At 35.9% G+C, this 15,769-nt stretch overlaps 1 protein-coding gene across 2 annotated transcripts in view; it reads left to right on the top strand.

Moving 5' to 3' along the window:
• LOC140163084 (WD repeat-containing protein 11-like) overlaps positions 1-15,769 on the top strand; it is a gene marked incomplete at its 5' end in the record, with an annotated part of 58,952 nt that overhangs the window by 26,657 nt on the left and 16,526 nt on the right. Inside the window, 4 exon segments of one of the 2 annotated variants that reach the window (XM_072186455.1) lie at positions 1,180-1,348; positions 2,589-2,700; positions 4,556-4,570; positions 14,177-14,399. In XM_072186455.1, the coding sequence (XP_072042556.1) occupies positions 1,180-1,348; positions 2,589-2,700; positions 4,556-4,570; positions 14,177-14,399 (519 nt within the window). 2 annotated transcript variants of the gene reach the window in all.

Below are 15,769 nucleotides of genomic sequence, written 5' to 3'. Positions count from 1 at the left end.
GCGTTGCCAGCGTAAGGACAAATCATCAAGAAATTTGATCATATCAAGACCAGACAAAACTTACGTTTCTGGACGTTTCATCAACCATCAGTGGATTCTTGTCTGACTTCACATGGCCATGCCAAATTTTTGTTGGAAAATTTGGGCCCTAAATGTAAAGTATGTGGTTGTTAGGATAAATTCTAGAAGTTCCATGACATCATCCACATCAAGCAATGATCTTTTCTTTAACTTTGTGCCCTGGAGTAGTCTTGTTTCTTATGATGCCATGGGCCTTCTTGATGGGCATGTTGTTAAAAACCACATTGTGTGAGGCAAACACATTCTCCTTTTATCATAACCTGTGCATGGTCCTAGGAATTCTTTGTATGGAATTTGGTGTTACTAAGGGTACAAGGATATCTTTGAGTGCCCTGAAAGTGTTATATCCTATAGACCTGGTGTAGTCCATGATAGGGTACAAGGTATTGTCAGGTTTGTGGTTACATTTTCTGCAGTGGGGTATAAGAAGTGGTACTGTTAGTAGGTAATCTCTATCAGCTGAGTAAGGATCGACACAAGCTTGGATTTGTATCTAGGGGTGTGATCAACAGTATTAGGCTTTTCATAAGTTTTGGACTCAACATACCATTAATTTTGCTCTCATACTCCTCATCCATAAGTACAGCTGCTTTGCCCTTGTCTGCAAGTGCAACCATGATGGAGTCATCCTTCTTAAGCTGTTTTATAGCCTGCCTTTCCTGTTTTCCTTTGTTAATTTAGTAGAGTCAAACCACACTTCTACTACGCGTGTGCATATGCCCGCTGGATTAGGTTAGCGTACACGATTCAAAACTGGCACTGCAACAACATCCAACATGGCGCTACTCTCAGCTTGAAATGAAACACACTATACAATATTTTGTGTATTTTTCATTGACATAAAGGTAGTTGTGAATCAAATATATGATTGGCACTAGCAGACAATACCCTGCATGTGCGGTTGGAATCCATATTACCCCCTATGGAAGACAGAATAAATGTATCTTCGGAAATTAGTTGAGAATTATATCGCATCACAACCAATCACACACTGGCAACAGCGCATTGGATGAGCATGTGGCATATAGTATGATTGTTCACATGCATGGTTGAATATACATGCCTGAAATTGACTGGTTGAATATGTTTGGTTTATAGATGCAGGCAGTAAGCTCATTAAAGACTCCTAAAGAACACAACCGTGTGATAGATGCTGACTGGGCAGCTTCTGATAGGCCTGTAGTGATTGGAGCTGATGGGTGCTTAAGGGTGCATGACATCAAACTCAGACTATCTTGTTATCCAACAGAATATACAGACTTCCCAGGTAATTGAATAGATGCAGTACACTAGAATAGTAAAAACTAAAATTGCCATTGTTTATTCTTTAAATGGGCTATTGAAATCCATCCTATGGAAGACATAGACCTTAATCATCCAGACAGGCCGGGAGTACACCCCTATGTGGGAGATTCAAGTCATGTCTTCCACAGTGTTGTATGGGTTGCCACTGAAATAGCCTAATATGTGACACCATCAAGCAATTGAGTCATTTGTTGCACCTTTAGCTCAATATTCTTGCCCTATAGGAGGCTCCAATATGATGAAAATCATTTGTTATGATTAGCAGGATCCATGCTCTTTGCATGGCCCCTACTAGCTAAACAGGAAAAATCACTGAATATGTGCCATGCAGTCTATGGCAATTGACACCATACCAAATGGCTAATTTATCATCTTATGGCCCCTGACACACACACTCCCCATCCCACCACACATTTAAACTGGATATTGATCATCAACCACACCAAACTTGTGGATTTTGTTATGCCCTGTGATCCCATCCCATACCCTTGTGATTTTTATCATCTTCGTCTTTCCTTTCATTACTTTTGAAGTCAATTCTTAATTTCAATCAAATATAGTTTATAACACTTCTCATGTATTCATCAATCTTCCATGTGAATTTTGTGATATTTGGATCCAAACTGACAGATCCTTTCATGTACATTTCCCTCTTTATAGTTAGAGAATAAAGGTATTGGTTTTAGCCACTGGAGTGCATCTATCGTCTCATATAACACGGGCGGCATCATTATTTTGTCGCCCGTGTTATATGTGACGATAGATGCACAACAGCAGCTAAAAACAATACATTTATTCTCATTCTTAAACACTTCAATTCAAAAGAGAAATATCATAAGTATTACAAATTGTAATCAAATTAAATCCTACATTTTACAAGAAACTACCTAGGGCTTAAAATCGATCAGCCCGTTGTTGCTATCGCCTCCGATTGGTTCAAATAGCTAGTATGCGTGTCGAGTTGATGCATGCGTGCTGACCGTGTGATATCGTGTCATATCACACGGGTAAGAACCAATAAGATCGCAGGAACATTCTCAAGTGTTTAAGAATAAGATATATTTGTACAGTGGTACACTTCTTTCATCAACAACATTTTTTGCAGTTGTTCTTGAAACTCACTGATTTAGGTCCAAATCCCTTTGTCCTTTCTCCAAACCTCTTAGATCAATTGTAATATAATATATCATTGATATTGTTAGATCCAGTGTTTTGTCCATATCTGCTGTCATCCAAGGCATCCCTAGCCATGAAGTACACAATGCAGCACCAGCCTTGGAATAGCACCTACACACTACACCTAACTGGAGAATAGTAAGTATTGACTCAAACACAGCTTGCTGAGTGTAAGGGAGGGTTATTGTATTCTTGATATATATAAATAGCACTGATTTCATCAAATAGCACTGATCTCATCAAATCTCAACTCAATTTTTTTGAGACTTGTGAGCAGTGCTGGGGCCAATTACAAATACAAAAAAAGTGTGGTGATTTATCTAATTTATTTGAGGAACAATGCAAATAGACTTGCCAAGACGAGTCTATTTTATATATTGATATATATATTGATGTAAATGTGAGATGGGCTCAATTAAATGGGCTATATTCCAGTTGAAATTCATACACCCCTGTGAAAAAAAATTATCTTATCTCCCATTCAGGTAACCACATTTGAAATCCACACTCCCTGTGTGGGAGATTTAAGGTCATGTCTTCCATAGGGGGTGAAATGAATTTCAATTGGGATATATAGCCTAATCAGATTGTCAAGTTTGAAAAACAAACATGTTGTTGAAGCACAGGATGGAGTGGAAGTATTCCTTTTTGTGATGCGTTGTGTAATGTTATCAACTATTATGTATTTTTAAGATGATTGCACAAACCACTGCTATTCATTACAAATACCGACGCCAACTGTTATAGCCAACATCCAAAGAGTTACGGTGAGGTATCAGAGAAACTGGGATAAGTTTGGCATCCTTTTGTGAAATTGGTCTTTGTAATGCAAATTTCACACCTCTTGTTTTAGATTCAGAAGGGAGTGCTTTGATTATTGAAGAGAAGTGGGACAAAATTGCTTTGATTTTGATTTCAATATGAAGTATACTCGTTCCTGAATGTACATTTGGATTCAGAGTGAGTGTTTGCCTAACCAGCAGGTTGCATCCATAGTATCTGCAAAAATACCCTAAAACTGGGTCCAACAGGAATTAACTCGGGTTACATAATCCAGTCATAACAAGACCTGTATAACCTGTAAAAAGACCACTAAACCGGGTCTAGCAGGGATTAACCCTGGTTACATAATACAGTCATGGTAACACATCATAACTTTTACATTTGTATTTACAGGTAAGGCCTGAAAAAATTGTTTGATTGGTGTAACCCTACCGACCCTAAAAATAGGCCGACCCTAGATTTTTTTCTTATTTTTGGAAAAAAATTGTTTTTTAATGTTACGCCAATCAAACAATTTTGTTTAGCCCTAAGCCATGTTTAGGATAAAGTGTGTGCAGTTTCCTCAGCTAAAATTGGCTGCATGGTCTTACAAACTGTTGATAAGGCCAAATACCCCAAAAATATGTCTCAGAACTGCCACAAACGTTTAAAAATGTAATTTTTTCCTTCATTTGTTTTACAAAAATATTGGTAAAAATGTGTTTTAAGAATGTATGTTTTGAAAGTTATTTGGCTTGAGTTTTGAGTCGGGGAAGAAACTGCATTCTGCATTGGATTAAAGCTTTTAGACATACTTTTATTTTGCCTAACATGAAACTGTCAATTGTGATGGTATTTTGGCAAACAATCACCTTGAATCCAAATGAATTTTGTGAAATTAGTACCACTTGATGAATTGTTATTTTCTGGCTAGAGTATTACACATGCACAGACCAGTAGATTTATTTGTCAGCTTGTTATTTGCTTTTTATGTTTTCAGGCTAAAGCAGAAACAAGTATGTTTCCTAAATGCTGCATAATGTTGTCTGGCTATGGATATATTCATGCTGCGTAGACAGGAACATACACGTTTCTTTTTGTGTAACGTATCAATTGTATTCTCCATCTATCTCATTCTTAATCTTTTTCACTTCTTGATCTTCCTTGTTTCTTTCTATCCATTTCTTGTGTCTTGTTTTTATCTCTTATTTGTTGTTGGTCATCTCAACAGTTTCCGAATGAGAAGGTGAGCTTTGTTGCACATTGTATTCTTTCTATATATATTTTGAGAATATGCAACCTGTTAGCAAAATGTTATCAAGCAAATCATGTCATTCTTTTATTTCAACCCATTGCTGTAGGTGGGCCAGTATAGAAGGGCAACTTTGAAGTTTTTGCTAATTGTTCTTTCTTTCTGCATTATTAACAATCTGTGTTATAATATTGAAACATTAATTTGTACAGTGGCACTAGTGGTTTTGTCAAATTTGGTTTCTAGTATGTTTATGAAACCTATATGAAGTTGATACTTTTTCACTCTGCGGTTCGCTTTGCGATTGCTTTTTTCGTATGTGTATGAGCTGACGGTGCCTTTGATAAAACAGGGAACTGTAATTTACTAAAAGAAAGTTGGGTCATTTTTAGAAATGTTATTCTTTTGTACTCTTCCATGTTCCTGATGAAATAGAAAGTCAAAATTGCCTAAAAATTTATTTATACATGTATAATATAGCGTGTGCATAAATACTTTGCATATTTTAGATTATATTGTTCAGCATATTACAAAAATAGCTGAAAAGTCATAATGTGTCCACTGTACAGTGGGATGTTCTTTTCTTTCCTATTTATTTGAAAAAGTTTGTGTTTTAGCTTCAATTATTAACCATACAATAAATGTCTTGTAATATTTCATTGATTTCAGATTCCTGTAGTATAATCATAGCAGGGTGTAGACAAAAATAGTTTCATGTTTTGATTTTGTATTGTTGTGTGTACATGTATGTCTTTGCTTTTGTTTGTGTTTCAATTTATCAGAGAGACAAACAAATCATAAATTGACTGTCACAAAATATGGCAGCAGTAGAGTTTTATTATGGTGTGTTACCACTTGCATCAATCTATATGCAGACATGAATATTACCTAGAACACTTTTGTCATTGCTCAGTTGATATAAATAATCAGCCACATCATATGCTATCTTATTTTGGAGTATGTGATAATAGTGACAAAATGATAGCTACATAATTGTCAGATGTAACTAAGAAAGGGATAGCAATAAGATACTGTTCAAACTGCAGCATAGATGTGCAACCATAACTGACAACTGTTGTGTTTGGTGTGCCATGTGGTTTAATTGGGTAGTTATTAGCAGTTTCAGGTGGTGCACTAATAAATGCTTTTGCAATATACTTCTCCCCAGCATTTTAATTTCTACATACCATCCTCTATAGCTTTTTGATAGATATTTCATTATTTTAAACATGTAGAGAATCATATAATTATTTGTGAACTGTTATGCTAACACACAAAGCAAGTTGTAAACTTCCTTGGCTATCAGTTGTCATTGAATTCATATCAATAAAATCTAAAAATGTTGACCATTATGCTTGCAAACAGTCAGTGTGTTGTAAGAAATCACACTTCCAGTGCTCTCTGACTCTTCTGAGATTCTTTTGAGAATTGTGCATTATACACAGAATAAAGCACTGCTTCTAGGTGGCATACCTTAATCTTGAGTCTGCAGCAGTCCACACAGATATCATACCCCTGCACCCATGGTGATATTCCACTTGAAATCTATATAACCCTTATGGAAGTCATGACCTTAATTTTCTACATAGGTGGTGTAGATTTGGAGTCATCCACAATCCCCGAAATATGTCCTTGAAACGCTTTAGGCATCATGAATGAAATCAAAAGTGTATTTTTAATGTGGATAAAAATGTTCAATATTTGGAATTAGAAGAAAGCTGGGCCATCAATTAACACTTTCCCTTCCCCCCCCCCCATCATTCAATGTTGCGACACTTTGGAGACACGCTGAACACATTTGCACGTTTCAACATTGCACGGGGGAGTGGGGGGACTTATTTTCCCCTAAAAACGCTTTAATGTTTCAAGACATATTTCGGGGATTGCAGGTGTGGTCCTCATTTATACTTCACACTCACAGTGTGGAGGCCAGGTCATATCTTCCATAGGGGATTTCATCCATTTATGGATTTCAACTGGCATAGCCCATTGTTATCTGTGCATATATGAGCTACATCCAGCAGTTCTGTTGCCAAGGAAATGTGTTTCTTCCTTTGCCAATCATGTGATTATTATTACTAGAAACAGGTTGAATCTACTTTTGCATCCAATCCATTTGATAATATTTGTTACTTTGTAGTTAGATTTTAATGATGGCATCTTAAAGTGTTTTAAAAAAGGTGCCATTTTGCAAAATAGCTGTGCTATGCATTAATTTAGTAAGCTGTGCAACGCAGGATTTTTGTACTGCATTTTTAGAATACTTTTTCCTTGTTTTGGGCTATGTATTCTTATATTTTCTGATAAGTAAAAAAAACCTGTAAAAAGGTGCACCCAGTGTGTAGGACTATGTGCTAATGGGTTCACCTACTAGGTGTGAGAAACAAACTGGTTTTTTTTGGGGGGGGGGGGGGTGGCAGGGCCAGGGGCTAAATATAGTGCTCATTATTTCTCTTACATAGATAAAACCAGTTTAGATTTGTTTCAGCTTATAATAATATGATGCTTTATTGCTTATGTTTGACCTTGGGGTGGTTACGTGGTTGGTTTGAAATTTGAAATAAAAAAGTGTCACATATCTGTTATGCCTTTCTCACATTACACAATTATGCAAGTATGATGGCAATTCTATGGGTCATTTGGGCTTGCGGTCTTTTGATTATGGAATTACTTTTTAAAAAAATGTAAGTTTCGTCAAAGGTGATGCGATATTTATTTGTCAAGAAACTTTTTGGGGAACTACAGATGGAGTGTACTGCACAGGATACTAATTTGAAGGACAAATCATGTAATGCAAGAAAAAAATACTGTAAAGTTTAATATAAGCCCTTTGCCAATGGTCCTATTTTAAGGGGTTCTAGTTAAGGTGTACCAGTTACTTGCATTCTTTCTTAATCACAAAACTTACCAATTGTTATCTCTCATCATCCATTTATGTTTTCTTTCTTCTTTGATTTCTGCACTTTTTTGTTCTTGTTTGCTGTGACTTATTAGTTTCCATGGCGATAGTTCATCTTCACAAGAACCAGCTGCACATACACTGAATTAGCGGGGAGAGAGAATGTGGTATAGTTGACACACAGTTGTTGTTGTACATCTGCACCATGCATGCATGCTTCCATACCATATCCCACTCTTCTGGTGGTATCATTTGATATCATTCATAGCTGTACCATGCATGCATGCTTCCATACCATATCCCACTCTTCTGGTGGTATCATTTGATATCATTCATAGCTGTACCATGCATGCATGTTATTATGACCCAGTGGAGAAGTCCTTCTTATATACACCCTGAAGTGTAGCTATTCCAGTTGAAATCCATACACCCCTATGGAAGACATGACCTTGATCTCCCACACAAGGAGTGTGAATTTCAAATAGGGTTACCTAAATGGGTGACTCCATTCGAAATCTACTGGCCTGTGTGGAAGATTAAGGTCATGTCTTCCATAGGGGTATATGGATTTCAAATTGATAGCTCAATGAGACATGTACCATGCATGACATCATCAATACCTGATGCATATGACATAGGTCTGTGATAGGAAGGGCAGGGGGGTCCAAGGAGTGCAGATTTGTTTGCAACCATAGTTGCCAACTCCACTAAAATACATTACTATTTTTGGGGGGATTAAAACAATTCTATCCTTTAGTTGGAATTAACTAAATTTTAATATTTGACCAATTTTTAGGGCCAAAAACCTGCGTTTTAGGTTGATTTTGGTATGCTATGACAATAATGCCCAAAGACAAAGAATAATTTCATGTTACCCATTCTAAATTTTATCCATTCTAAAAGACATTTTCGAATCTCATTGAAACCAATTATCAAATTTAATATAACGTATTAAAAGTATGAGCAATCACTTAGCCAATACTCAAGATTTAGAATATTTAAAATTCTCTGACTGCATTTTACCCTCAAATTGCAAAAATATTCAAATTTGTCTTTTATTGGCAATTAGTTCCAAGTAAAGAATTACAAAAACAGGATAATATTTTTGAACCCCAAGCTGTTAAATTTTGAATAGTGAATACCCATGCAGGTTTACAGCCAGCCTGTGTGATGCAGGTTTACAGCCAGCCTGTGTGATGCATGGAATGAGTCTGATGCAATCATACATTATGTAATCAAGGGAAAGTAAAATAAGCAGTAAAAGGCACATCATGCACCCGGATCATACACCATGCAGTAGCAATTTAATTGGTGTGGAGAAGATAAATTGAGAGCTTAGGGAAGAGGAAAGTCCTGTTGTCTGGCTTACTAACAATAGCACCCATATTATATTCCTACTCTGTTGTCACAGTTTGTGTGTAATGTATTGTATATTAACCATGGTATCCGCCAATCAGTAATGTAAAGCATTATCAAACGTGTTACTAATTTGTTATTACCAGTATAGAATATAAGCCATACCACTGAGATATGCTGCGCATTACTATAGGTAAATTAAGTAATTCTTGGCCAAACTCAAACATTATGAATGCTAGTGGCTCCGCGATAAACGCACACACAGATAGTGTGGTACAGAAAGCCGTTGGTCCCGTGTACAGGAAGAGTCAAACCCTGTGCACGTTAAGTGTCAGAGCTATTCGAAAAGACAAGGGGGACCATCTCCAGTTCTGATATCTGCAATCAATTCTAAGTTCCAGGATCGTGCATAGGTAAAAAAAACTGCACGTTAAGGGATCTAAAATGAGCGTTTATTGCGTTTCGACAGTATTTTTTTTTTGTGGGACATGAGAGCACCTCAGACCTATCGAATTGCATTCTGAATACGAAGCATCTCTTTCTGATATCAAATAATTTTCATTTTTTGAAAATCACAATATAATACAAATTTTATGACAAATTATAAAAAATTGATATTTTTCAAATTTTTGATATATAACAGTCCTCGAAGTAAATTATATAAATCTAATGATATATTCTTAAAGTGTATGTAGCAGGGAGGAAAAGCCGACGGTCAATTGAAAATTTTGACCTTTCATATTGAAGATATGGATTTTTTCCCAAAAGACCTATTTTTTTTTTGTGTTTTGGGAAAAAATCCATATCTTCAATAACTGAAAGGTCAAAATTTTCAGTTGATCGTCGGCTTTTCATCCCACCTACATACACTTTAAGTATAAATCATCAGATTTATAAAGTTTACTTCAAGTACTGTTAAATATCAAAAATATCAACTTTAATGATTTGCCATAAAATGTGTATTAAATTGCGAATTTCAAAAAATCAAAATTATTTGATATCAGAATGACATTCTTCGTATTCAGAATGCAATTCGATATGTCTGATGTGCTCTAATGTCCCAAAATAAATACTGTCCAAACATTCATACCCCAGCCCTTAAGCACATGCGACAATACTCAATTTGAGGTATGCACGTATATAGGAAGAAGAAGAAGAAAGCATACACACGCCTTATATTGCATACATGCTTAGTACGCTACATGAACGCAACTCGCATGTTTCAGCTTGGCCAAGAAATACTTAATGTACCTGTAACTGGTCACATTACAATTGAAAATGTCTGACTTAAAATACTTGTAAAATGTCAATCTGCAGTCAAGAGTAAACCCATCCCAGATAGGCAGTCACAATGAGCAGTAGTCACAACATATTTGTGATAAGCTGCGTATGGCTTATATTCTGAAAATGTGGTAATTTTGTGAACTAATTAACACATTGCCTCACAACTTGTCTAAAATACTATTTTCATTTCCTCAAATATCCCAGTCAAGAATCCATATTGTTGTGCATCTGTTTTTGGCATGCTATGACTAGCTTTGTTTTTCCTGCTTTGTTTTGTAGATGACAGCTTCATTTTTATGAAGTTTTTGTATCCATAGTCATAACAATAGCAGAGTAAAACGTATCATTGTAATGATTAGTTTGTATGTCAGTTTCAGCATCTAAGTAGCTCAGTGTTTTTCTGCTTTGTGTGATTTCGCCCTTTTCAATGTGTATTTCTTGCCAATGCCCAAACCTGCCCATTTCAATGAATCCAACAAGGCTTCCTCTTTTAATGTGTTGTACAAGTTTCTTGTAAGTTTGTATTGTGTAGTGCAGCTATTTATGTTTTGTATTGTCAGGTCTATTGTATGTTTGTTGAAACATTCATGTTTTAATGTTGTAAAAGTCTAATATAAGGCAATAACCATCATGTAAACTACTAGCATAACAGTTGATCAAACTGGGCCACATATGTGACTAATCAATGAAAGTGAGGACAGTGTCAAGTTGAGGTTTGGCATTGCTATGTACAACATTTTATCACCATTCTAAATGATTCATTTGTAACATGCACTAGCTATAAGGCCAAAAAAAAAGTTGTTTGTTTGTCCTCCACCGCCCGCTCCTCAGATGAAGGCCTGACCAATATTTTTTTTTTTCAATTTTTTTTTTTATAAAAAATTAAGTAAAATTAATTTTTTTTCCAGATTTGAAGTATCTCTGGACCTCTTTCATGGATAAAAAAAAAAAAAAGTCCACCAAATCATTAAAAGACTATGACATGAACACAAATTATAACTTTAACTGCATATTAAAGAAACAAAATGTTATTTTTTTTTAAGTCACCATGAATGATTGTAGCATTTAGCTATAGCAAGGTCCAGAAATACGCCAAATCCGAAAAAAAAAAATCCGCCCGCCCGCACGTCCTCTTTCACAGCTGTGGAGGACAAACAAACAATTATTTTTTTTTGGCCTAAAGGCAAAGTGAGACAAAGTACAAACAAAATTGCCCTAAACAATAGCAGACATTTGGGTTTGAATGCATTGGAAATCTTGCCATGACTTACAAAAAAACTTTGCATTTTGCTTGATGATGTTACCTTTTGGCAGTACGTGTTTGTAATACAACCAGACAATGGAAGCACATCTAACCAAACTAACCCATTCAATACCATTGTAGATATGATCTCTATTATACCAACTTTACAATACAGAGTATTATACTTGGATCATATTTTAGTCACATTTACAGCTTTCTTAGTTAGTAAACTAACAATTTTCAGAGGGAGGAGCTAATACCAAGTCACCTTGCATAGATCTGTGAGCTGCTTTGATTTGATACAACCTACCATATTTGATCTAATTAGTGCCCTGGATGGGTGCTTATATTAATCATTTTGAGGGGGTGCTTATTATTTAACAGTGTTATGAAATTCAAATTGGTCATTTTGACAAAATAGTTGTAGAATTCAATATAAAGGAATAGGATAGAATAAATGTTGCAGTCAATTATACCCAGATTTCCTTCTCAGATTTCTCACTACTTGAAATTGTTTTGGAAATAGGCGTACATGTACAATAGAAAAATACCACAAGTAAACAAAGATCGGACTGCCCACCTTTTAATCTCAAGGAATGGCATGATAGATCTCATTCCCTGCCATATTTGGAACCAAAGGTATCCTTTGTTCTGCTCGTATTATTTAGGTGAAACATTGGGATAACATTGCCGATTGATATACCTTCACAAAGTTTGCTTATTGGGTGACTAACAAACGCTTTTGAAGTTTGAAGCGATTTTAAAAGCGTATTTTGTTCTTCCCAGTCGACAGCCATTTTTAACCAGGAAATAAATTACGGATTGGCCCAGTTCTGCCCCTATTACAACAGCTTTCAGTGTGGGCGCACTACATAAAATAAATTCTTAGATTGTAATGGATGCACTATTTTGGGGCTATTTTTTACGTATGCAATTATGTAAACAATGTTAAAAATATGCGCCCACCCAAAATGATTTTGTTAAGCGCCCTGGGCGGTTAATGGAATGAATACGGTACAGCAGGTGCTATTGAATCGGGTTATTCTAGTTGAAATCCATACATCCGCCATATGGAGACATGACCTTAATCTTCCACACAGGGAGTGTGTGAATTTCAAATGGGGTTACCTGAATTGGTGACTCCATTTTAAATGTACACCTGCTGGGAGATTAAGGCCAGAGTAATGGAAGACACATTCGTCCACGACCAAATTTGAGATTTCTTGATATTTATCAACACTAAGATGTATTCTTTCACTTGAAACTGATAAAATACAACTTGCTAATATTTATTCGTATTTTTGCTTGATTTATTTCACTCTTTTCAACACTTAAAAGTCACATGGCTCAAGACAGCTTAGTAAATTGGCGGGAAATAATGAGTCAGAAATGCGCGAATGCGAAATATTGTGATTACGCGGCGCAACTCTGTGCGTATGTCCAACGCAGTCTAGGCGCATTCGGTATGTTGTTAACGCCAACAAATGTGGCGTAAACAAAACAAAAATTTGCAATCAAAATGGAACTTGGATTTTTTAATTATTTTGAATTTTGGCGCACTGAAAGCAGAGATTATAGATTAATTGGTGCAAAAATATGCATATTTAGACCATGCACCAAATACAGCTTTTACAAGTGTGAAAGTCTTACCGTTTTAAAGTTTAAGGACGTTTTGTGCATAATTTTGACATTTTTTTACTAAAACATCGATTTCTCAGAGTTCACTTTTGACAATATTGTGCAATTTTTGTGACAAGATAACTCGAAAAATATGCAAACAAAGGGTAAACTTTTTGCACTATCCTTTAGAGTACATCAAAGTCTAGGGAAGGTTTTTTCATTTTTTCAAAATATTTGTTTTAAACAAAAATATACACCATTATGTGCAATTTTGAGCTTAATAGAATGACAAAATGGCTTTTTTTACATGTTTTTTTTCAATATTTCGAAAAAAAGAGACGAATTTCAAAAAAATAAAAAAACCTTCCCTAAGTTCATGTCTCTTCTTCATGAAAAGCTAACTGAATTTTTTTTACTCCGAATGGATTTTTTTCTAAGTTGTCACAAAAAAATTGGGGTAAAAAAGTGAATTTTTGTGATTTTTTCAAAAACTTGAGATTTTTGAACAAATCTGACGTCACCATGGGATTCCTTGACTCATTTCCTTTCCAAAAATGTATAGTTTTATATACTTTGGACATACAATTCAGAAATAATGAAGCTCGAAAAGGTCCATGTTCTCTCCCATTACTCTGCCCTTAAGGTTGGTCTGAACCCTGGAATTATGAAAACTTTCGGGCCTCATAACTGCTAAATTATTAGTCTAAACAATATAAAAGTATACATTTTAGAATGGAAATGACTTGATGAATTCATCTGTGAGGTCCAATTTGGGCCAAAATGCTCATTTTGAGAAAATCCCAAAAAGGGTTTTTTGGCCCAAATTTTTTCGTGCAACGTAACAAAAAAATTGTTTGGCCAAAAAATTTTTTTTATTAATTTTTAAAAACTAGATAAAAATATCTAGGGAACGTTTTTTTATTTTTTCAAATAAATGATGAATTCATCAAGTCATTTCCATTCTAAAAATGTATACTTTTATATTGTTTAGACTAATAATTTAGCAGTTATGAGGCCCGAAAGTTTTCATAATTCCAGGGTTCAGACCAACCTTAAGGTCATACCTTCCATAGAGGGTGTATGGCTGGAATAGCCCATTGTGAGTCACAATGTTGCTTGGTTATCATATCAGCCATGTTGAATGCAGCCACATGAGAAGGGTCAAACGTCATGTGTATAATCTGAATTTTTCTTACAGTGAAGCACCAGAGGAAGAGAACTTCATACGAGCAGTGAATGAACAATTTAACATCATGCCCCAGGATGTGAAGTCCTTTCTACCTGTATGTCCATATGGGACTGCACAACGTTGTCTTGTGACTGCTAGGCTATTTGGAGATGAGTCTGAAGTTGATTTTTGGACTGTGACATTATTTTATCTAAAGAGTGAGAAGATGAGATTGACCTGCCCAGCACATAAAGTAAGATATAGTAATGAGATTGACCTGCCCAGCACATAAAGTAAGATATAGTAATGAGATTGACCTGCCCAGCACATAAAGTAAGATATAGTAATGAGATTGACCTGCCCAGCACATAAAGTAAGATATAGTAATGAGATTGACCTGCCCAGCACATAAAGTAAGCTATAGTAATGAGATTGACCTGCCCAGCACATAACGTAAGCTATAGTAATGAGATTGACCTGCCCAGCACATAAAGTAAGATATAGTAATGAGATTGACCTGCCCAGCACATAAAGTAAGCTATAGTAATGAGATTGATCTGCCCAGCACATAAAGTAAGATATAGTAATGAGATTGACCTGCCCAGCACATAACGTAAGCTATAGTAATGAGATTGACCTGCCCAGCACATAACGTAAGCTATAGTAATGAGATTGACCTGCCCAGCACATAACGTAAGCTATAGTAATGAGATTGACCTGCCCAGCACATAAAGTAAGATATAGTAATGAGATTGACCTGCCCAGCACATAACGTAAGCTATAGTAATGAGATTGACCTGCCCAGCACATAAAGTAAGATATAGTAATGAGATTGACCTGCCCAGCACATAAAGTAAGCTATAGTAATGAGATTGACCTGCCCAGCACATAACGTAAGATATAGTAATGAGATTGACCTGCCCAGCACATAACGTAAGCTATAGTAATGAGATTGACCTGCCCAGCACATAAAGTAAGCTATAGTAATGAGATTGACCTGCCCAGCACATAAAGTAAGATATAGTAATGAGATTGACCTGCCCAGCACATAAAGTAAGATATAGTAATGAGATTGACCTGCCCAGCACATAAAGTAAGCTATAGTAATGAGATTGACCTGCCCAGCACATAACGTAAGCTATAGTAATGAGATTGACCTGCCCAGCACATAAAGTAAGATATAGTAATGAGATTGACCTGCCCAGCACATAAAGTAAGCTATAGTAATGAGATTGATCTGCCCAGCACATAAAGTAAGATATAGTAATGAGATTGACCTGCCCAGCACATAACGTAAGCTATAGTAATGAGATTGACCTGCCCAGCACATAACGTAAGCTATAGTAATGAGATTGACCTGCCCAGCACATAACGTAAGCTATAGTAATGAGATTGACCTGCCCAGCACATAAAGTAAGATATAGTAATGAGATTGACCTGCCCAGCACATAACGTAAGCTATAGTAATGAGATTGACCTGCCCAGCACATAAAGTAAGATATAGTAATGAGATTGACCTGCCCAGCACATAAAGTAAGCTATAGTAATGAGATTGACCTGCCCAGCACATAACGTAAGATATAGTAATGAGATTGACCTGCCCAGCACATAACGTAAGCTATA

Source organism: Amphiura filiformis, chromosome 10 (genome assembly GCF_039555335.1).
Source record: "Amphiura filiformis chromosome 10, Afil_fr2py, whole genome shotgun sequence".
NCBI lineage: Eukaryota > Metazoa > Echinodermata > Ophiuroidea > Amphilepidida > Amphiuridae > Amphiura > Amphiura filiformis.
Note: the sequence above shows the minus strand (reverse complement) of the source record. Positions and strands in the feature narration are given on the sequence as shown.